Source organism: Echiichthys vipera, assembly GCF_963691815.1.
Source record: "Echiichthys vipera genome assembly, chromosome: 15".
NCBI classification, from domain to species: Eukaryota; Metazoa; Chordata; class Actinopteri; order Perciformes; family Trachinidae; genus Echiichthys; species Echiichthys vipera.
In genome coordinates, this window is record NC_139840.1 from 23,559,800 (window position 1) to 23,583,342 (window position 23,543).

At 41.0% G+C, this 23,543-nt stretch overlaps 1 protein-coding gene across 1 annotated transcript; it reads left to right on the forward strand.

Annotated features, from left to right (window-relative positions):
* The first annotated feature begins 7,974 nt into the window (after positions 1-7,974).
* Positions 7,975-19,810, forward strand: nop9 (NOP9 nucleolar protein). The gene is made up of 12 exons (XM_083929096.1): positions 7,975-8,011; positions 11,270-11,541; positions 13,622-13,858; positions 13,948-14,136; positions 15,041-15,148; positions 16,662-16,803; positions 16,901-17,093; positions 17,182-17,322; positions 17,515-17,634; positions 17,781-17,993; positions 19,184-19,289; positions 19,399-19,810. The coding sequence occupies exons 2-12, from the start codon at positions 11,316-11,318 to the stop codon at positions 19,551-19,553; spliced, it is 1,830 nt and encodes a 609-aa protein (XP_083785222.1). The 5' UTR covers positions 7,975-8,011; positions 11,270-11,315; the 3' UTR covers positions 19,554-19,810.
* Positions 19,811-23,543: the final 3,733 nt, after the last annotated feature.

The window sequence follows — 23,543 nt, forward strand, 5'->3', positions numbered from 1 at the left end:
CACACACACACACACACACACACACACACACACACACAGATCAGATTGAAGGATATGGAGGAGGAGAAGAAAATGGAAGATAGTAGGAATGACTAAATGTAGGTAATGAAGACTTACATGGCTGATAAAGGTCAGGGAAGAAGAAAACGGAAAGTAGGACAGAAAGTTGGGCATATTGGAGCTGAAATCAGCCTGGATCACAGCACCAACCCATTATCTTCTCCTTATCAGTGAAGCCAATTTTGAGAGAGAAAGAGGCCAGGTCGGGGACAAAAACAAAGAAACAGACGAGCCTGATTTGCCATTGAGTGCTCATTACCTGATGAGAGCAGGCGAGAGATAATTAGTGACAGTGGAGAGAGACATCAAAATACTGATTGAATGCAAACAGGAGATGGGGGGGGGGGGGGTGGCACAAATAAACACACACCCAAGTAGCACGCACTGATTATGTAGTGACTGATAGCAATCTAATGTATATTTCTTGAGAATCCTGTTTTATAGCATGCCGAGTAGACGATCTAAGGCAACATCCACACCAATACGTTTTCATTTGAAAACAGTTTCGCGTTCAGAGTCCCTACATTACATACCTTTTATGATTTACTCCTTATTGTGGGTACGCCTTTCCATTTTCCATGGCTTCCTCCAGCGGTGGATAATGCTCCGGGTACCGCTCTAATATGTCACCTTATTTGCTTTTTTCAAATATCAGTGTTTTCTGCCACCTTTACTGCCTTATACTCGTGTGTTACTCTCATTAATTATTCCACCTCGTCGTTGGCCAAGCAAAGAAACCTCTGTTCTGGTCTTGCTCTCTCTCTGTTTTTCTTTCCTTTTTATGAGAGCAACTGAAGAGTGACAGGAAAGGGGGATTACAAGCAGCAAAGGGCTGCAGGTTAGATTTAAACCCAGGCCGCTGGCAAGGACTGGGGGCACACGCTATACCTGGTGAGCTAGAGTGAGCTCCTTCATAGAACTTTCTGTCTTCTAACCTTAGAGTAACATTAGGCAATCTGCTTCTGGTGGCATGTGTGTGCCCAATGTACGCGAATGGTCAACTGATGTGTGTTTTCAGACGTGTTGATGTGGCCCGGAGATTATTTCTGATATGGAGCTAAAAAGCTTGTGTCGACGGATGATGAAATGAAAACCTAGTGGTGTGGATGTAACCTAAGACATGACCCTGTAGGTTTTACAGTTACATGATACTGGATAGACTGTACCTCAGTGGCCAATAGCTAATGCACAATCCAGCTAGTGTCTCTAGCAATGCCATCTCAAAGGCAAGACCCTTTATATATATATAAAGTTCCTTCTCTGCACATTTTTTATCCAACAACAATCTCTACATTGCATCTACCTTTTGTGACCCATACTGATTTTAAGTGATGATACCACCAATGGCATACGTTCATCTGTGATTTTTATACAAGGTTAAAAACATCAGTACCCAAGCCATATTTCCTGCTGAATGCCTCATGAGCAACCAGCACAATGAACCCTTTACCGAAGGATGTGGAGCGGAAGAAAAAAAGGTCAAAGTGGCTTTAAGGAATAAGACGTAAGCAGGGATGACCAGACTGAACTTTTCTTCAGTAGACGCTGAGTCACAGAACATCGGGATCTTCTTGAAGCACAGGAGGAAAAACAACAGAAAACCTAATCTACCTGTGGCTGTTTGATGTTTTTCATTTTTCTTTTTACCCACTTGCAGTATTGTGTGTGTAGAGACTTAATTCTGTGGGGGCTGGCCACACAGGTGACCCAAAAGAGAACGTTCTGGAAACGTTGTTTGGATATCTCGTCAAGCGTGGCAGCGTCACTGACACATGCTCACTCGTTTGTCACAGTTGACTGAACTCGTCCTTCCACTGAGAATAAATTCATTTTTGTTTGACATCCTGAATGAGTCTCCTGTCCTTCTTTATGACAACATTATGGAATGAATGTCTTGTTACAGCTGTTACTAGGTTGAGGGATGGCACGACAGGCCATGAGATGACTCACGGCTCATCTAGACGGACTGTGACATGGTCTCTCAGGACAGTTGGTCCTTTTAGGGCCAGCAGCAAAAAGATACAAGTCCAGCACTTTGTGACTGTAACAAAATCTCAGGTTGAAAATAGATTGTGTTATGGGACAATGTGAACCAAGACAAAGCAATGCAGACCGACCTGACTTTAAAGGGGAATTTCAGTATTTTTTTAACCCTGACCCTATTTGCCAATGTATTTCTGTGTAACTGACTAATGGCACTAACTTTTTTTTTTAAATGGTTTAGTATTGAGCAAGAGCGCTGCAGCCTGGCTTCTGTGAACCGAGCTGTAATGTAATTAAACAGGGCACCTGCACACCAACAGTATACATCAACTGAAAATGCTTGTTTTGGACACCGACACAGATTGTTATCATCAGTGTCTTATGTTAGTTAGCCTTCAGGGCTTTATGTCAGAAAAGGGTTTTCAGCTAGAAACATCTTCTAACTTACTAACTTATCTTCCCCCGTGTCTCCTGCTGCAGCCGGGGCTTAGCACCACCCAAGATGATTGGTATAAAGAAACCAATACTCTAACAATGCAAGACTTCTGACCTAATGACATAATGTGTCTTGTTACTATAGTATATGGAAATAAACAGGATAGAGATATTTCAGCAATTTCTCTAGCTGATAAAATGACTGTATTTCCACGGAGTTTGGTCTAAAAACAAACCCTTTGTTACAGGTGTTTATCTCGATCCATCCAAAGTAAGTTAAGTGGACTTCAAGTCAATATGGTGTGTAATATGTTACCACTGAGTAGCACAGCTAATGATCCACTAAGAATCAGGGTTTGACTCCTCACTGCCAAACAGGTAAGTTTTCCTAATCGCCTATTGTTTTAACACAATGCACCAAAGAAGCATTTTAGGTCAGTGGATGGAGTCTCTAAAAAATAATGGCACTAATAATGATGAAAACATCTCTGTCAGCGTCCCCTCTTTCTGCTCCACCCAGCAGGTGTAGAGAAGTGGCTCAGGCTAAAAGCAAGAACAGGGTTTCCTATAGCCAATCTTATGAGATCACATCAGATAGCTGTGGTTTTCATCTTCTGATGCTGCGGGTACAGTAACTAACTGAAGTGGATAATGGGGGGACTCTTGAGAGGAAGACAAACTGGCAAAGAGACAGAGGGGTTGGAGAGAGAAAGCGAGAGCTGGGGTTGGAGAAATGCTTTGAGGAGTAATGGTTGCTTGGAGACTGTTGTCAAGGAGACGATGAGTCCTATAGTCCTTTGGCATCTCTAATGTCCTATATTTGTTGATTTTCAGTAGGCTAAGAGGAGGTTTTCTGTTTGTTTTAACTTTTTTTTACCCCAAGCAGGTAAAAGAGACAGGCGGAAATGAGCACAATAAGGTGAACTCTTCAAATGGAGACAAGCTGGGTTTTATACATGTCTGGCAGAAAGGGAAATGACACAAAGATGATTTTATCACCCTCAAACAGGTCAGATAACTGTCAGATAATAGCATGCATTTGACAGGCGCACAGAGCAAAACAGGGATAATACGATACAATTTATTTTTATGACACCCTATCAGTCTCTCAGATCGTGACAGAAATCCTCCTTCTCTCTCTGTCTTTCTGTCGCTGACTCATTCTGTGGGCATTTACTGTGATTTTGTCAGCCGAAAGAAGACTTCTCGGGTGCAGGGAAGACAGAGGGAACTTAGGAGCCGAAAAACCACCTACTGTGTGCCAGTGAAAGCCTGTCGAACTTACTGCTCACTTTGCTCCAAAGAAAGACTATTTTCAGTGATCACTGTACATTTCTAATGAGATGCATATTTGTCTGAGGTGTGGGTGTAGGCATGGTAGTTAGAAGGTAATACTGAACATGGTTTGTGTAGCGTATCTGGGGGATAGACCGGGCATGTGAAGACTGAAGTGATGGCCAGACATCTAGTGGCACACTGCTAAATCCCTTGGGAATCCATGTGATTTGTTTTCAAGGACCAATGGCTCATTGTACCCCAAAGGTCATTGTTCCTCTGCTTTGTCTGCCCAGTGCACAAAGCTGATTATATATGCACAGAGCTATAATAACCACATAACAAAACCAGAGAGAACGAGAGCCAGACCAGTTTCTCTTGAATATTATACTGAGGGTGAAGCACATAGTGATAAAAGCTGGTTTGGTTAAAGCAAGAAGCCCAGAAAAAGAGATAAGGTCAAGTGGTTATAATAGCAGGTTGAAGACAAAGGTACAAATCAGCCTCATTATAGGGCCAATAACATGGGCTGAATGCTGAATGCTGAATCCTGAATGCCTCATGCTCTCCACATATCTAGTAATGCAGATTGATAGTAGGTCAAAAGGTGAGAGTAGAGACATGTGTTTTGCAAAATATGGCAAACTATAACCAGATGCTATCACAAGATTAGTATTGATCTGTAGCTTACATGGATGTAATGTGGAAACTGGATATTGTGCAATGCATCAACCTCGCAAAACACCCCAGACCACATTCTTTAAAGGAATAGTTGGACACGCTTAATGGCTTTCCAGTTAGATGAGAAAACATTCGCATGGAAGATCAATCTCCTCATTGAATTCCCGGGAAGAAAGTGAATAAGCACATTTCCCAAAAACCTCGAACTATTCATTTAAATCAGGGGTATCACACAATCACACCAACTCATATGACCACATAGGTTGTTTGTTCCTACCCTCTAAAAGTGTTTCATAAATCAGCGCCCCTACAGGTGGTAGCCCTCATAGAAGTAGAACAAAGAATTATTAATCCTGCAAGGGGAAATTCATTTTTTTCACTCTGTTATTATACAGGTTTCACACACATACAAGCCCGAAATACACACATGCACAAACAAGACCTATATACATGCATTTAATGGAGAGATGTCAGAGCGAGGGGGCTGCCAATGGATCGGGCCCTCGAGCAGTTAGGGGTTTGGTGCCCAGGAGATGAACTGGCACCTCTCCAGCCACCAGTCCACACTCCAGGGTTAAGATCCTGTGTTTCTTTGACCCATCCACCCAATCTGACCTCCTCTGTGGACTCTCTCGCTCTTCATACTATGTCACCTGACTTCCTCCTTTTCTCTAGGCCTAAGCATAACAAACAACCTATGGGGTAATTTTTGTGTCTCACATAAAAGCGTATAAAAGTCAACCAAAACAGAGAGTACTGAAATGTGAAAGCATTGAGATTGAAAAAAAAAACAGTTCTCTGGTTGCCTGCACAACTGCGTATTTCGGTGTAAGACCCAGATTGATTTGAAAATTGACTGTCCTGCAACCAAGCAACATTATGGGACACCGCTGCTATCTCCTGATGTGAGGAGGCTGCAATCAAAATCCATCAATGCTATATCACTATGCTCACTATTAAGAAATCATCAAGATATTATCAGTTTATGTGATTATCTAAAGCTTATGGATCATCAATTAATGAGTGTTGTCCACAGTTACTTCTGACATTAATGAATATGCCGTCAAACTAAAAAAACAGACAGCAGGTAAGGCTGACAGATCAGGGAGGAATGAACATGTTTAAGCACACATCAACAACTTCTAGATCCTAATGAATTGAGAAAGAAAATCACTTGATCATTTGTAAAGGGTGCGCAACAGGAATTCGTGATACGTCCTGCAGTAACTCATGCATGAATCATTATTTCTGCTTTAAGCATGTGACTTGGATCATTATTATAAAGTGTTACCAAATATCTTTTGTGCATAGCTGCCTTTGGGTTTATATTCTGCCAGAGGAATGGACCAGGGGGTTACAAACAACATTGCGATTCACCCCGTGGAGACCTTAAATACCAGCATAACAAGAACAGTGTCTCAGAACACTTTGATGTTGAGTTTTTAAAGGTAATCATTAGTACTAGCTTTGATCACCGCAAGCCAACTTTCCTTCATTGCAGTAAGGTGTTGGCATATCTCAAAACTATCTTCACAGTAACATGCTCCTTGAGGAAAGTGTGAAAATGTATATTCTTCTGAAGAAACTAATCCTTTGGATATTCTTTTATATTATTCAAAAACAAAAGCTGTGTCCAGTTTCTCTGCGGGTCCTGTCATGCTTTAGTGAGCGGGCATATCACTGTGCAGTCTGACCAGAACAACAGAAACACTTTCATGATGTAATCCAATGCAATTCCGAACCTGCATCAAATTATTACCTAACCGAAACTTGGGCTAACATACCGTATTAGAAACATCCTACAATAAAATTGACAACAGAGCAACTCAACTTTAAAATCATCATACAGATGAATCAGCAGCTCACTGTTGAATCAATAGTGTCAACCATTTAAAAAAAGGTTGTATTCATTACAGGACATCTGTGTTGGGGTGAATTACAAGGTAGAGTGGTTTTGCTTCAGGATCTTGGGATTGAATATGAATGAATGCCTTTTTTTTTGTTAAAATCGGTTAAAATGTTGTAAAAAGGCAGGTGGTGCACACCTTACATAGGAGTTGGTACAGAATGAATACAGTGTACATGGGGTATGGTGGCCTGTTGTTGTACACACACTGATGACACGTGCTGTCTTGCAGTGTGTCTCCTTTGGCCCTGTGCTTCTTCTCTACTGAGAATCATCTGCCAAGATAAAAGGCCTTCCTTCTTCAAATCAATACACAATCAATGTTCCCCTCTGTGACCAAGATGAAGCGTCTCCCACAGGCCTGTGACACAGGGAGCTCGCTGTTGAGTCATGGTTCTAACAGACTGAATTAGTTTGTGTTTGCGGAATTATGAAGTGCAGCAAAATTCAGGGGGACCGAAAAATCAATTATAGCTTCAAAGAGTTTCTGATGCTTTTCAGAAATACAGTACGTCATACCAACATTTTTCTTCCAAAGTGTCTGACTGCTTTTACATATTTAACATGTGTGCATACATGCACAATGTATCAGCTTTGTAATTGTCATTATGATCCAGCAATAACAAAAAAAAAGCATATGTGTTTTTGTCTTTGTGTCTTCTTAATGACTTTCTGTTCACACATATGAGCTGGTGTTGCTCTGCTCAGTTGGACATTTGGGCAAACCAGACCGATTCAGAGAATAAACGTTACACTAGTGACCCCTAATGGCCATGTTGCTCTTTGCACAAAGTAGTACAAATGTGCATCAAATGTGAATACTTTCATTGAAATTGTATCACAGGTTCATCTATTGTGTTGCAGACATAAAATATTTAAACCCAGTGGTGGAATTAACAAACCACATTTATTCTTTCAACTGCAAAACAGGGATTTTTCTGTACTTTTTCAGCAAAAGTGTTTGGCAGATTTTATTTTTTTGGTGTCAAATAATGATTAGATACAGTTTGAAAAAAATGTAAATAAAAAACCTCTCTCTGGTTTTACACACCCATGACCTATGCTTTATGATAATGTGTTGTGTTTAGCAGCTCCTCTTAACAATAGTTGAGGTGAAGGCACAGTTTTTCATACTTCAACCAACATGTAGCCTATCCATAAGCACCTAAATAGAAACTTTTTCATCAGGGAGAATTTAAAAAATCACAATTTTGTTTTTAAGAGAAATAGTATAAGTTGCATTTTTTAGATTAAATGTGCTCTGTCAGACTGACTTTGGTGCTATCAAGCTGATTCAATATTATAGTGGTAGTCTATTGTATTATTCATAGGGCATAATTATGCAGATAAACTGTAAAATATAAGGGGGATTTTAAGGTAGTAGGTAGGCTTTTTGTTTATTTCTGAGCAATATGGGGAAACTATAGTGGACCTTAAAGTGAAGTAGAAAATAAATGACCATGATTATTAAAAATAATAAATAAATAATAACACATTTTTTTAATTCTACCAAAAAAGAAAATTGTGGACCTCCAGAAAATAGAAAAAAGAGGAAAAAATAGTTTTAAAAAATAATAAAATAAAATAAACCAGGAAGCGCCGCCCTACACTACGTCATCACGGTGCGTCCGCAACACCGCCTCAGACACACAGACTACACACAACCCACACGTGAGTTTAACTTCACTTTACTGCCTTCCATAAATTCCGAGTTTTTTCACGAATTAATCTAAATGTGTAATTTCACTCAAATAAAAATATTAACTTGTTTTGAAAAATGTGCGAGCTACTTTGTGTCACAGTGCGCGTGGACCCCCCTCGGCTACAGTACAGGTAGACTATATGGAGGTCGTCTTTTAGCTAAACTCCTTTTACAGAATACGTTAAAGTGATGTATCACCGTTTATCGACAGCCACACTCACCTGGTAAAACATGGTTTGTGACTTGAGTAGGTAGAGGTTAGTTCGGCCCACATTACTGTCACCCCAGTGTTTTGTATGTATAATTTAAACGTATAATTTCAGTCGAACTATTGTGGCAAGTTCAAAACACAACAGTCGGTACTGAAATACTCAACAGATACAGAAACACCGCTAAAATATATTGTTACTAGAAGTGTTTCCTCTGTCATTTTTGAAAATATACTGTCAGTCTTAGTTAGTGTAGTTCAATTTATATTGTAATTAATACATGTCTAATAAAGGTTTGGCCTGTTTGTTTTATGTAACTTTTATCATCGAATACAGACTGACCTGTACCAATGGATCATTTAAAATGGGTTACTATTGCCACTAGTATAAGCAAACAATACTAAGGATAGCTTCAGTTTAGGGGTGTGGGGGACACAAAGGTGTTTAGTTGTTTGTTTTTTTTGCCTGAATGCAACTCATACCATGCCACCATATCATCCCAAAAGTATTGCACATGGAAGTCCTCAAAGCAATTTCAGTCAAAAAAACAACTGGACTTGGTTATTTGTCTAGGAAGACGTTTCACCTCTCATCCAAGAGGCTTCATCAGTTCATGTACGCATCTGACCAGGCTGGGACTGGTCCAACTAACTGGTGTGGAGATCCAGGTATTTAACCTCTCACAAGGCCGATGATGTCACTGAAACCCTTTGTGCTACAAAAGCCCACGCCCGTCGTTGGGGTGACAGTTGGTTTCGACTTCGTTAGTGCTCTATTGAGTCTGAACGACAGTCGTTGGGGTCACACGGGCCATGTGTGAACAGCTGTCCTGTGAGGTTAGATTGTTGAATCTCCTGGGAAGGGATGAAAGGGCAGCATTGTAAATTGGAGATAAGTGGTGTCTCAGACCTCCTCCTCTGTTTAGCGATGGTTTTTCCACTTTTACATAGATAGCTTCTTTTACTCCTCTTTCAAACCATCTGTCCTCTCTGTCCAAGATTTGGACATTGCTGTCATCAAAGGAGTGGGCTTTCTCCTTGAGGTGTAAGTGGACAGCGGAGTCCAGGCCTGAGGAGTTAGCTCTCCTGTGTTGGGCCATGCGTTTATGCAGTGGTTGTTTTGTTTCTCCAATGTAAAGATCTTTGCATTCCTCGTTGCATTAGACAGCATAAACCAGGTTGCTTTTGTGGTGGTGTGGTGTTCTGTCCTTCGGATGTACTAGTCTCTGTCTGAGTGTGTTACCGGGTTTGAAATACACAGGGATGCAGTGTTTGTTGAAGATCCTCCTGAGTTTCTCAGATACCCCAGCCACATATGGGATGACTATGTTGTTTCTCCTGTTATCTTTTTCTTTCTCAACCAATTTGGTTTTCTTTCTGGAGGCAGCTGCCGTTTTAAAAATCCAGAAAGAAAACCAAATTGGTTGAGAAAGAAAAAGATAACAGAGGAGGAGGTCTGAGACACCACTTATCACCAATTTACAATGCTGCCCTTTCATCCCTTCCCAGGAGATTCAACAATCTAACCTCAAAGGACAACTGTTCACACATGGCCCGTGTGACCCCAACGACTGTCGTTCAGACTCAATAGAGAACTAACTAAGTCGAAATCAACTGTCACCCTAACGACGGGCGTGGGCTTTTGTAGCACAAAGGGTTTCAGTGACATCATCGGCCTTGTGAGAGGTTAAATACCTGGATCTCCACACCAGTTAGTTGGACCAGTCCCAGCCTGGTCAGATGCGTACATGAACTGATTAAGCCTCTTGGATGAGAGGTGAAACGTCTTCCTAGACAAACAACCAAGTCCAGTTGTTTTTTGACTGAAATTGCTTTGAGGATAACGATGACCTGAACGAATGAGAACATTCACAGGCTTGCACATGGAAGATTTCACCTTTCTTGTTTATTTGTCCTAAACAGACAACAGCGCATATCACTGCTTACTTAACTACACACACACACGCGCGCACATACAGGCATAGGCACAAAAAAGTTTTCGGTACACACACAAAGCATACAGCAACACAACAGCTGCTCGGACACGCGCAAACTTTAGGGATGAATTGTGGGTGGAAGTTTGAAGATATTTAGAATTATATAAGTAAATCAGAATTTTAAGGGTCTCGAGCATGTAGTGTCTACTCACCCCCAGTTCTTCTCACCATCTGCCTTTTCTCCCAGTGTTTGGGACTACTTTGTGCGTGATTAATAGATTTGGATGAATATCAAAATATGACACCCTTTTTTAAAGCCTGCTGATCATCAACGTCTGTGTAAGAAAGTTCCCATTCATTTGCTCTGTAGTGGAGGAGAGCAGAGATGAAATATGGGGTCAGAAATATATTTGTCAAACATTATTTGTTCCACCATTTCAATAATTAGGGTGAGAAGTTCAGCCATCCGTGAGGAACTCGAGTAGAGCCGCTGCTCCTTTTGCGTTGAAAGGAGCCAGTTGAGGTCGTTTGGGCATCTAGTAAGGATGAACCCTGGGCGCTTCCCTAGGGAGATGTTCCAGGCACGTCCAGCTGGGAGGAGGCCTCAGGAAAGACCCAGGACCAGGTGGAGAGATTATATCTCCACACTGGCCTGGGAACGCCTTAGGATCCCCCAGTTAGAGCTGGTTAATGTGGCCCAGGAAAGGGAAGTTTGGGGTCCCTTGCTAAAGCTGCTGCCCCCGCGACCCGACCCCGGATAAGAGGTTAAAGATTAGATGAGATGAGACCATTTCAATAATTTCTTTTTAGATGTGAATCTAAAATGTGAAGAATGGAAAGTCTGAAAATAAATTTTTTCAATTGTGAATCAAGGGTATTTTATTGGGGGGGTGGGGCAGGTCTGCACCCATGCTTCAGTATCATATCAGTTATATTATTACATCAAATACTTGTATTTGCAATCAAAACCCAACATGTTGTTGTAAACCTCTGCTGATTATGACATGCTGTTTGGCGAGAATGTGGACCATCAAATCCTAATGATGACTTCATGTTCTCCCCCCATCTGTTCCTTGTTTCAGCCAGAAGAATCAAACCGAGCATCAGACATTCTGTGAGGTCCACACTATGTTGGCGAAAACAGAGGAGAGGAGGCCACAGAAAGGGGGAGGAAAGAAGAGGAGACACCCCGGTGAAGATGGAAAAGGAGGAGAGAGGAAGAGGAGGGGAGGTGAAGAAGGAGAAGGCGGTCAGGGAGATGGTGGCAGGAAGCGTCTGGATGCCCTGAGTGTGGGCTATTTCCGCCGAGTTGGTGAGAGACTCGGTGAAGGCTTTGAAGATAAAGAGGAGAAAGGTGAGAGGGATTCTTTTTCTTTACATCCGTGACGTATATGTGAAAAAAGGACATACACAGGTCTTCATCATCAATGTAGCTGGTTTATTATCTCAGAGTCTGAACACAGTGTAGGTAAAATGAGGAAATAATTGTAACGCATTAGTCAAAGAAAAATCTGCTAACCCTGCCTGTGTGGGGGCTGGTGTTATTATAACGGGATATTTACCCTCGCTGGCACATGCATTGTGTTCCTGGATTTAAGCTCATGTTGCATAGAAAGATGTTGCAGGTGTTCATATCCTTGAAATTATCATTTTACAGACATTACAAGTGCCAGTCAGCACTGTTTTTATCTTTAATTCTGTAATGAAGCATGTCAGGATCGATAAAAGGACTTGATGAGCCTGGAGGAATACATTTACAATAGGACCTTGTTATTAGTTCTCAACTAGAACTGGTCCTCATATCCCATCCCTAGTATTACTGGAGTACATGTCTTATAATGATATACATTTTACAAATATTGATATCCAGTCCAATACATGAAATCAAACCATTAAGCTTATAAAAGCTTATTTATTTCTTAATTTATTCTCCCTATCACTTTTAAACAGTTCAGCACCTTTTTCCTTCACATGTTAAACTCTTGAATCAAACTCTTGGAAGTGATGCATGTAACTTTACAGATTGCATGTGTCTTGGGATCAACAGTATATTGTGTTAGTGTTTGTTATGTTGTCTGTTTAGTGTTTCTTGCTGGCTTTGGTTTGGTATATCCTGTAAGGCAAGGCAAGGCAAACATTAAAAGCGTTTGGAGAAATAACTCATAAAACATATACATTTAAAACATAAAAGGTCATTTGTAAAACATAAAAGGTAATTTTTAATACAAAAAAGATTGTTACAGTTACAGATGTTGCACTGCAGTTTACTGAAAAGTAGCTGCAAATAGAAAAGTCTTCAGTCTTGATTTAAAAGAACGGAGAGTTTTAGCAGATCTGCAGTTTTCTGAAAGTTTGCTCCAGATTTGTGGAGCATAAAAACTGAACCCTGCTTCTCCATGTCTAGTCCATACTCTGGGGACACAGAGCAGACCTGCCCCGTGTTTAGTCCTGACTCTGGGGACACAGAGCAGACCTGTCCCATTTTTAGTCCTGACTCTGGGGACACGGAGCAGACCTGTCCCATGTTTAGTCTTGACTCTGGGGACACAGAGCAGACCTGTCCCATGTTTTGTCCTGACTCTGAGGACACAGAGCAGACCTGCCCCATGTTTAGTCCTGACTCTGGGGACACGGAGCAGACCTGTCCCATGTTTTGTCCTGACTCTGAGGACACAGTGCAGACCTGTCCCATGTTTAGTCCTGACTCTGGGGACACAGAGCAGACCTGTACCATGTTTAGTCCTGACTCTGGGGACACGGAGCAGACCTGTCCCATGTTTAGTCCTGACTCTGGGGACACAGAGCAGACCTGTACCATGTTTAGTCCTGACTCTGGGGACACAGAGCAGACATGTCCCATGTTTAGTCCTGACTCTGGGGACACAGAGCAGATCTGTACCATGTTTAGTCCTGACTCTGGGGACACAGAGCAGACCTGTACCATGTTTAGTCCTGACTCTGGGGACACAGAGCAGACATGTCCCAGAGGATCTGAGAGGTCTGGATGATTCGTAGCTGAGCAGAAGATCTAAAATGTATTTTGGTCCTTAACCATCCAGATCTTTGTAAACCAACAGAAGTATTTTGAAATCAATAATTTGACAGACAGGACACCAGAACATTTTTCATTACATTTAAATCAAGGCTCTCTCCAAGAACCCACGTAACCTGTTCCATATTCATGACTTGTTGTTATTTTGCCCCTACATTGGTTAATATTATTCTGCTTATTGTAGCCTCATTGCATCATTTACCTGACATGTAACAAGCAAGTTAAGCTGCCTCCACATATGCACTTCCATTATAGTTATATTTTTACTTTTCTCATTTCAATTTTTTTTAATTACTTAATATTTGTCATTAAATATCAAATGCTCTTTCTCTGCCTGTGTGTAACCTCTATTAAAAGATGTCTCTCTGTATTTATTCTTTAGAGATGTTTGTGGAGAATGTCCTCACAGAAGTCAAAGGCAAAGCGGCGGTGGTGGCGATGGACCAGACAGGAAGCATCACTCTGCAGCGGCTGCTCCCACTGTGCACTTCTGAGCAGGTAGCGGAGGTGCTGGCTGAACTGGGTGGAGAATCGGGGTCAGAGTTTACGGCGGTCTCTTGTGACCGGTGCGGTGGCCACGTAGTGGAGAGTGCAGTCAGACAGATATCCAAGAGGACTGGTAAGATTACCAATCCATTTCGGAGTGGTAGACTGCTCATCACTGTATGAACAAATAAATAATAACTCAGCTTTGTGCATCTCTTTCAGAGTCCCCGGCAGGAGAAGATGAAGAGGAGAGTTGTGGAGCGTTGGAGGTGCAGGTGTTGTCTTTGAGTCAGTCGGTGAGAGACAACATTGCAGAGTTCATCAAACATGTCCATGGCTCGTACGTGGTCCGCACACTTCTACATGTGCTGACAGGCTGTCTCGGACCACCCCGCACCGAGTCTCGTCCAGGTACACACTCACAACCACTGCTTGGTTTAACACAGGGGTTTTCAAAGTCTGACACTGTGGGCCCCCCTTAAAACAAATTAAGTGCCACTCTCCACCCCTAACCCCCAATTTTGTCATTCCTATTACTATTCTGGATCTAGTTGCTATTCAAAAGATGGTCATGGCCTAAGTTTTGGAGCTACAAAAAAATGATAATAATAATAATTTAGGGGCTTTGGGGGATGTAAACATGAAGTCATAATGGAGCCATGGAGTCAGTTGGCAACATTTTTCCTAGTCTATATTTGTTTACATTTTGGCTAATTATCACTATTAAAGTATGCCGTATTAGCTGTTTCTGTGTGCAATATACACATGGATATACAGACACCCATTGCTGAATTACATTGATACTGAATAAAACTTCAAAGCGTGATGATTCTCAGTCAAGCTATGGAGTTAAAAGGAGCATCCTTTTTCTATGATTTCTAAGTGAGTGATTCATAGACATTTTATGTGGCAAAGCTATATAAGGCCGTTGCAGTGGATTCAGGAATGCCATCATGCGCCTGTCCCTTTCACATCATTCAGTGTCTTCGCCTCACGTCACTCCCGTACCCGGATTCTGAGGTGTGGCTCAGAGTGTTGTGACCCTGCACTGCCCAGTGTCTGGATGCATTGACTCTTTTCCAGCCTGACCGAGAGAGACAGAGAGAACTGTCCGAGTGACTGTTTACCCTTGAAAACAAGTGATGTAATCTGTTAAATGCGGTAGTCACTTCAGTCTTTTTTCTACAAGAGAGTCCAGAGGGAAATAAAGCTTTTGATCCGTTTGCTTTGTCAGTGCTGGTACTTTGTGAGGCCCATTGTGTCAGGACCTCTTGTGTTAACATTGTCTTTTGTTATTTATGTTATTATTTCCCAGGTGCAAAAGGACGCAACGTTGCCCCTCAGCTGACAGACTTTGAGATTCCCACCTCATTTTGGTACGAGCTGAAAAGCCTTACAGAGACCATGATGGACAACGTTAATCGTGAGTCAACGTTCATCAAACCCCAACAAGTATCCAAATCTTAGTTGTTGCCAGAACAAAGACACAGTGTGCTGTGATCACCTTTACCGCTGAGGGAAAAGGCAGTTCTGCCAAGCAAAGGGTACCATCTGTATCTATTCTGATAATTCAAATACCAATATTCATATCTGTTTCCATCTATTTTCATTTTTAGAGACATTCTTTCTGTTTAGTTCTAGCTATAGTTGGGAAAGGAAGGAACGTGTGCATTACACATTTCTGAACAGTGGGTAAAGTTTTCCCCCATGATCTTTTGAAAGGGAGTATTTCAAAGTCATCATCAATAGGCAGTCATCCACAATTCAAGTAACACTGTCAAAAGTGCTGCCCCCCTCTTTTTCCACTCGGCTGCCTGCTCCCGCATTTTTGTTGTAATCAGAAAAACATTGAAGCCTGTTAAATGCAAGTGAGGACTCATAGAAGAGTCAAAGGGGAAGTGCTCAAGGGCAGCTTTGTTTCCGCTGCCTCGATTGTGTTTAGAATTTTAATGATAAATCCAACCTTGGCAGTTTTAATATAAAAAAATGAAATAAATAACTTCAGGGCAAGTGCACATTTCGCAGAGAAACCTAAATGGCTTTTAACATAGCTCTCCATCACAAGGACAAAAGGAAACGCCACAGTCTTAACGCAGAAAACAGAAAACAAAGTGTTCGGATAAATGGAGAGAAACAGCATAAGGGTCCACTCTGTCTTGGAAGGGATGGAGGCTAGCACAGCTGGAGCTAATGAATATAAGTCACTTCTGTTAGAATCAGACACTAAGTACACTGAGTATGGGAGTAAATAAGGTACAAGTGTTTTCTGCTTTCTGTTTACAGCCAAAAGGATCACAGTTTGGAAGTACCGCAGAAGAGTAGGCGGTGTTACGTTGTCAAGGCAACCTGGGACAGTTTTGGCCGCTAGTAGCGCTTTTAATTTTTTAAGTTTTTGTTTGCGGATCCCCATTTTGTTTGCATCGTAATCTACAGTTGGTGGCGGTAACACACGAAAACGTGTAGCATTCTGCACCTAAAGACAGTGGAGTATTAAGAGAACGAGCTTGCAAACATTTATTTTGAACATTCAGCCAGACTGATGGTGGATTTTTAAGGTCCAGAACGACAAATCAGAGTTTAAGAAATCTAATGCATCTGTCAATAGTCCTAACAATTTTTAACTTGAATGCATAAACGATCTCAACGCCCATCAACTTTTTTTTTTTTTTTCTTTTTAAGAATTGAGACCAAGATGCATACTGAGCGGGACATTTTACAGTTTAAAAGTCAACATTTATGTATTGATGATACTGTTTTTTAAATAACCTTAAACCTAGTTTGACATCACTGTCCTTTTTAGATTTATCAGTCTAGCTCTAGAAGGATACCATTAATGTTTATTAAACCTCCAGGTGAGAGCTTTTGGTGAGAAACTGAATGTAAACATGATTTTTTTAATTGTCAGAAAAAGATAAATTTTTCTCTTTCCTTTCTAGTAAGTGTGACAGATGCAGTTGCCAGCGCAGTGTTCCAGACCATGGTCACTGTGTGTCACAGAAAACGGCCTAAACTCTGCAAACAGCTCCTCAAACGCATCATGGAGTACCTGACCAGTCGTAACGCTGCTCCAGGAGTGAGGTCAGAGACAACTCTTGTTCTTTTACCCCTATGTCCAGGTATGAGTCGCTTTGTTTATATATGTAACTGCTGGTTTTGTCTTTGCACTCCTCTTTAGTCCCCTTCTGGTCTTCCTCAAGGACCAAGCCTCCAGTCATCTCATTGAGACGGTCATACAGCTATCCCACAAGCCCCTTCTCCGGGACCTCTACAATAACCACCTTAAGGGTCAGCTGGTTGAGTTAGCCCTACATTCCATCGCCAACTTCCCCATTCAGAGGCTAATCGCAGCCTCTGCCAAATACAAACTGGTTGGTCTTAATGTCTGCTTGACACACGGTGGAGGATTAAAGTCAGGGTGTTGGTAATTGCAGTAATTTTCTCTCCCTCTCCCTGTAGTTCATGACGTTGTTTGATGAGCTGATCCAAGGTGTGGAGGCCATCTTGGCCACGGGTAACATGGGTGTGATTGTCCAAATGGCAGAGAGCTGTGCAGAAAGTGGAGAGAGACAGGACGAGTTGATCAAGTGCCTCCTCCAAGTAAGCGCCCAAGAGTGTTTTTAATTGGGATGTAGTTGTCCACATAGGTCTTAATAAATCAATAAAATGATGCCCTTGTTTTTATTTATTTCTCCCTCTTTAGGACAAAAATCAAAAGTGTGTGACAACCCAATAACAATACTTACTTTGATTTGTGGGTAATAAAAACTTTGTGGATGTTTCGCTTCTCAGGCGTTTCACTGTGCTGAGCCCGGCTCTCGACAAGTCAGCTGCCTCCCTCTCTTCATGTCCCTGATCACCTATGAGGTGTATTACCACTCCGACACAGCAGAGGGCAACATAGAGACACAGGTAAAAAAAACTCAGAGGAGTCTAATCAAAAGTCTTGACATTTCAGTTTAATAATGAGCTCAAAGCTGCACCACACATGACAGCCCTTTTTTAAAACTGGATGTAGTATGTTGAGGTGCAAATCTGGTGTCCTTGATCATTCCCAGGTCCCACTGTCCTCCATCTGTTACCATGGATCCCGGTTGGTCCAGGCGCTGGCCAAGTTCAAGGAGCGCTCTCTCCTCCTCAGCAGCCTGCGCACTCTGACCCCAGCCGACCTCCTGACGCTGGCTTCTGACCCCGCAGGCAGCCACGTTCTCCAGGCCCTCATCACCACATCCAGCGACAAGGGAAGAGGCAAGATCCTCAAGAGACTGGAGGTACTGCTGCAGGGGCATTATAGGAAGATTATAGAATAGTAAGCTGTCACAACATGACAGTTTTTACTTTTAGCTATCTGCTGACATTTAGCCCGATATACTTTGTTTGGGTCTTTTTAATGGGATCTGTTGACAATAACAAAAATAAAGACTCAGCCGTATCCATTTAGGTGTTGTAGGCCATGCTGTTGCTGTTTTTTGAGGGATTTAATTTCACAGTAACTGCTTTTGTCCACCGTCAAGAGACAGATTGCATCTCTATTACAAATGCTGCTGCTTCATATGACTGTTTAAAAAAAGGCCTTCAGCCTCTACGTAGACTCCACCCTCTGGAGGAGACAGTAAAATTATATTGAAGCTAAGAGGGAGACAAAGTGAAGCAGGATTTATCTTAGAATATGGAAAGTATAGCCCGGGATGACGCATCGTTTTTCAGAAAATCTGGAGAAAGAGTGAATGAGTAATTGCAGTAATTGAGTTACAGTATGCTTGACATCATGACTGCAGCTCTATATAATAATTGGACGTCTTGAAAAGATAGTAATGCATTTGTAATCATGGTGGCACACAGCTACCAGTAGCCACTGTTGTAGCACTGTACATCCTTGTGGTTGTTTTTGACTGTCATTCTGACATAACACATAGCTGCTGTTGAGACTGAACTCAAGACATTTTGAGTACTGCCTATGTGATTTATGCTGTTTTTATCCTCTAGTAAGCACTATAAACAAGAAAATATGTGACGTTCCTAATAGTTAGACATACTTATACAGACAGATGTGGTTATCTATCCATTCATGTTGTCCAGGGCGATTAACATCTGAGACTGAGAAGTAAACGATGAACGCTGGAACACAAATCCCAGTGGAAGTAGAGAGACAGCGCATTACATGTATATATCAAAGATAAAATTGTTGTGAGCTGTAAGTCATATGATGGGAAAAACTGCATTAGTGCACAAAACAAAAAGCCTGCCTACACCGACATATATTTTTGTTATCGTCAAGACTACGGACATCAATCAACAAGAAACTATACCAGAACTTTATAAATGCATTTTAAGTATTTATTTCATATCCTTGTTTGTGGCATCTTGGTGTCAAAGTTGACCTTTCTGTTTGAAGTGGAACATTATCAACTACACAGGGACGTTATGGACATCACTCTGTTTTTACCATTTGTTCTCCCAGGGCCAGTATGTTCAGATGGCCTGCTCCAGGTTGGGTAGTCGGCTGCTGGAAGCCGTGTGGAACAGTGCTTCAGTCAGTCACAGGCAAAGCATTGCACAGGAACTAGGTAATACAAACCGTTGCATGCAGCATGACCTTCTTTTTTAAATGTAGTTTTGTATGTAGTTCACGTTCCCGTCAATGACTTCCTCTGCCTATCTCCCTTTTCCTCCCAGTACTGAGCGAAAGCCAGCTGAGGTCAGATCAGTTCGCTCGTCATGTGTGGGCCAAATTCGCCCTCGCCCACTTCATCCACAGGAGAGCCCACTGGCAGGAAATACAGACCGGCGAGTCCAAGAAGCGGAAGCTCTTCAGTGACATCCTTGACTGAGAAAATACATATCTTTATAATCTGTTTGTGTTTTTTTTTGCTTTGCAATTGGATAAAAAAAAAAATATTTTAACTCTCCAAAAGGAGCATGGATCCTCATTAACATTGGCATCATTTTACCATTTTTACCCTTTAAAAAAAGTCTTAAACTCTACTAAAAACAGCCTATTCAGCTGTAATGTCTTTTTTTGTTTGAGTGGCTGCATTGCTTTCCTTGTGACCATTGTTTCCCAATTTTAAATACCTAATACCTTATATTTTTGTGCCATTATATAATAGTTACATAAAATATAATGTGAGTGAGTAAGGCGGTGAATACATCCCCTAAATATCGATGGTACCCATACAAAGTCTAGTTTTGAGTATTGATACTAGTGTCAATCACTTGTCAGATCACATCCTGAGCACTTGAACACTCAATATTTCCATCTCTGCCGCTGTTGACTTCTTATGTTGAGAGAACTCACATAATGAACCTTTGTTACTTGCTACTGTAAACTATCTTGTGTTTAAACATTAAACATGCATGTAATTAGGTGATTAACAGAATATTACAAAGAAACGTTCACAAATGATTTGATGTTCACATGTGAAAATGGAATCAACGGTTATAGTAAAGTCATAAAGCGCCCTGAGCTTTGGTTGTAGGTTTAACCACCAGAGGGCAGCATGGTTACTTTCAATGCCCATGCTCATCTAAAAACCTCACTGTAGGTGGTAACAAATAGTTGAAATGACTATTTATGGATTAAATTGTGTGACACATTTACATTTTTGAAAATAAACACAAAAATGTAAAAGCCATACATTCAAACAACTGCAAGTGAGAAGGTAAGAAAAAAATAGATAAAAATAAATAAATAAAAGTTTAATAATAAAAAGAAAGGACCAATTTGTAACAGCTTATTTACATACATACATGCCTTACAGCTAACATGCCTTTACAGTTTTTAGGGCTGTATTGGTACACGATTTAATATGTTCAAAATCTTTGTTAAAAAAAACAACAAAAAGGAAAATGTTTATTTACATCTACAGAATTTGGCAGAATAAGCATTTTCTGTTGACTATAACTTCACTGCCTCCCTCTCTCCATTCCCCTGATCACCTATGAGGTGTATTACCACTCTGACACAGCAGAGGGCAACATAGAGACATGGATGAACAACTGAGAGGAGCCTGATCAAATCATTTGACGCTGGATTTGAATTGAAGTCTTGACATTTCAGTTTTAAAATATAGTGCAACGTTACACACATCTTTTCGAAATCTATGTTCAAGGTATCAGTAACGCATTCAGAAACATATTTCCATATTTCTTTACTGACTCAGAAAAGACAAGGCACTGTTTCAGGTTGAGCCGTGCAAAAAGTACAATTAAGGAAATTCATGATATGATAATGATCAGAGGTGTTGACCAAGGCATGTGACCTTAAAAAAAAGAGCTGCGATCCAGCCACCAAAATACTATCCAAATACTATTCCCAAGCACAAAGCAGAACAGCCTTTGGGTGACTCCTGTATATTCAGTTGAAAAAAAGTCCATGTGGAGGTCATTAGCATTTGTTCTTGAGCCTTTTAATGAATAATTGTTCAATTCTGGCAGGATTTAATTTAAGTGCCAGAGAAGAATGTAGAGAGAAAAAGAGCAGTTATAGGATGAGAGTTGGTGTTTGTACCCTTACTGTATGAAATCATGTAATTCATTTCATGGTTGATAGATACACATGACAGTAGCCTGAGTACATGAAGAGTCTTTTAAGTATATTCTTTCATTAAAAATAGTTACATGCAGTCCATCGCTGCTTTTTCTCTTTGTATTCCCTCTCAAAATATGATGCTTTTATTGTTGAGGTCAGTGGCACATACTTGTATACTTTCTTAAACATGCTTGCCCTCCTATCCTAACTGTGACATAATGGCACCACTATATCTGTCTCTGTGACAGTGATGACAGCATCAGACTTCCTCTAAAAGGTGTCATACCTCTTCCCTCAGGGCGTTTAGTTAAATGAATCAGAGTTGAGGAGAACTGAGATGTTGTCATTTCTGATCGGAATGGGAACAGGATCAGGCGTATACAATGATGAAATGTTTATCTTGCTTCTCAAACACTGCTAAAACGATTCTCTCAATTCAACTTATTTTGACTACTGATTCTACTGAAGTTTCTTCCGTTTTTTCTTAACAAAAGGGTACAAAAAAAGCTCTTTGCGCCAACCTTTTCAGTAGTGTTCAAGTAGAAAAGGGTTCTCGTGTTCGTAATGCAGCGTTAGCTTTTCATCTCTTTACTGCTCCTAAGGGATAGGAGATGTAACTCAGACACAAATGATCACAGAATGATTAAAAAAGTGAGAAGTTTGCGTTAATCTGCAGAGATCAATCAGAATGAGCAACAGATAAGCAACAAATGTCAACGGGTCCGAGCAGGGATCAGCAACCATTTTGATATGATGTAAAATTGTTAATGTTTTAATTTGAATGTTAAAATGTTCTTGTTATTCGGTGTGAAACCATATTCTGTAAGGAGTCGGACTAACCAATCAGAGGCAGAGTAGGGCGGGACTTTACGGAATGTAGATGGGAAAACTACCATAAATAACGGGCTGCACAACTTCCAGTGATTGGATGAGAGGCTAATTCCACATTACCAAATAAATCTCTTGCACACGCATTGTTAGTGTCCCATTGGTTAAGCTACCACATGCCAATGGTGGCACCTGTGCCTAAGGTTGCTGACCCCTGCGTTAGAGGAATGTAGACCTTCAGCTTTTTTTAAAGCTGCTTTCTAATGTCTCATAATGAGGTGTGTCTAGGCAAAGGTTATTTATTAGATTTTCACTAATTACAAAGAAGGAGATGGAAGAGAAGTAAATTATATTTGCCCATCGTCGGTCACTAAGCTGCTGGGACAACAAGCCCCCTTCGCTGAGGCTCCGAAGCAGCTGCAGGATTGGCAAACTCACCCAGTGCCAGCCTACAGTAGCTGCGCCAAACAACAGACAACCCTGGCAACCCACCGCCGGCAGCTATTGGCTGGTACAATGTAAACAGAACGTGACAGAAAGTCATTGTCCAACCCGTCAAAAGAATGTTTACATATTAATTCAGACTAAATATACTGTATTTATTTTTATTTTTATAGAAAAGCAATACTTTCATTCTGTACCCCTCAAAACACCCTGTGGGTGTATTTAAAAAAAAAAAAACTTTAAATAAAGATTTTCCATAATCAACCTTTAACTTTCTTCTAGTGGCCTTAAATCAAATTTTCAATGATATTCTTAATTTGTTCATCAGCCTCAGCTGTTTTTTGTGTTTAGCGACGACTGGCAAATGTTAGCATGCTAAAATGATAAACTAAGACGGTGAACATAGTGAGCGTTTTATCTGCTTAACATCAGCAAATTAGCATGGTCACTGTGAGCATGTATGCTGCTGACGTCATTAAGCTGGAAGCTCTGCTGTGTCTGAATACAGCCTCGTAGAGCTGCTAGTGTGTAGACTCAGTCTGTTGGACAGTTGAAATGAGAATTTCTCAGACCAAGCTCCAACACACCATATGTAAGAATATAATAATGCTTTGAATAGACAATGTGGCGAGAGCATAGAGCTCTTGAGATTAGAAAAATATGGAAAGTAACAGTTAAATATTAAAGTTTGGTCTGCTTTTATTATATTATTCAATACTTTTCAGGAAAGAACATATTTCAGGCGCAAATGTGTCCAAAAACACCTTGCTTTGCCTTTTAATACACAGAGGAGAAAGCGAACCTTGTTTGTTTTAATAGTGAGAGCAGGGGTTTAGAGCAGCGATGCCTACAGCAGAGCTTCTGTTGGCTCTGTCTGTTTGTGTTCATCTCCAGAGCAACAGCAACACATGAATCAGCCCCTGCACAGCAAACTGTGAATGAATACTGCAATTGATTAAGAGTCACAGACGTACGCAGACGCATTTCATCACACCGATGTAAAACACACGCAGCTCTT

Coding starts and splice junctions, on each gene's coding strand:
- nop9 (XM_083929096.1), top strand. CDS start 11,316: ATGTTGGCGAAAACAGAGGAGAGGAGGCCACAGAAAGGGGGAGGAAAG. Junction 17,635..17,780: donor AGGGCAACATAGAGACACAG/GTAAAAAAAACT, acceptor GATCATTCCCAG/GTCCCACTGTCCTCCATCTG. Junction 19,290..19,398: donor AAGCATTGCACAGGAACTAG/GTAATACAAACC, acceptor TTTTCCTCCCAG/TACTGAGCGAAAGCCAGCTG.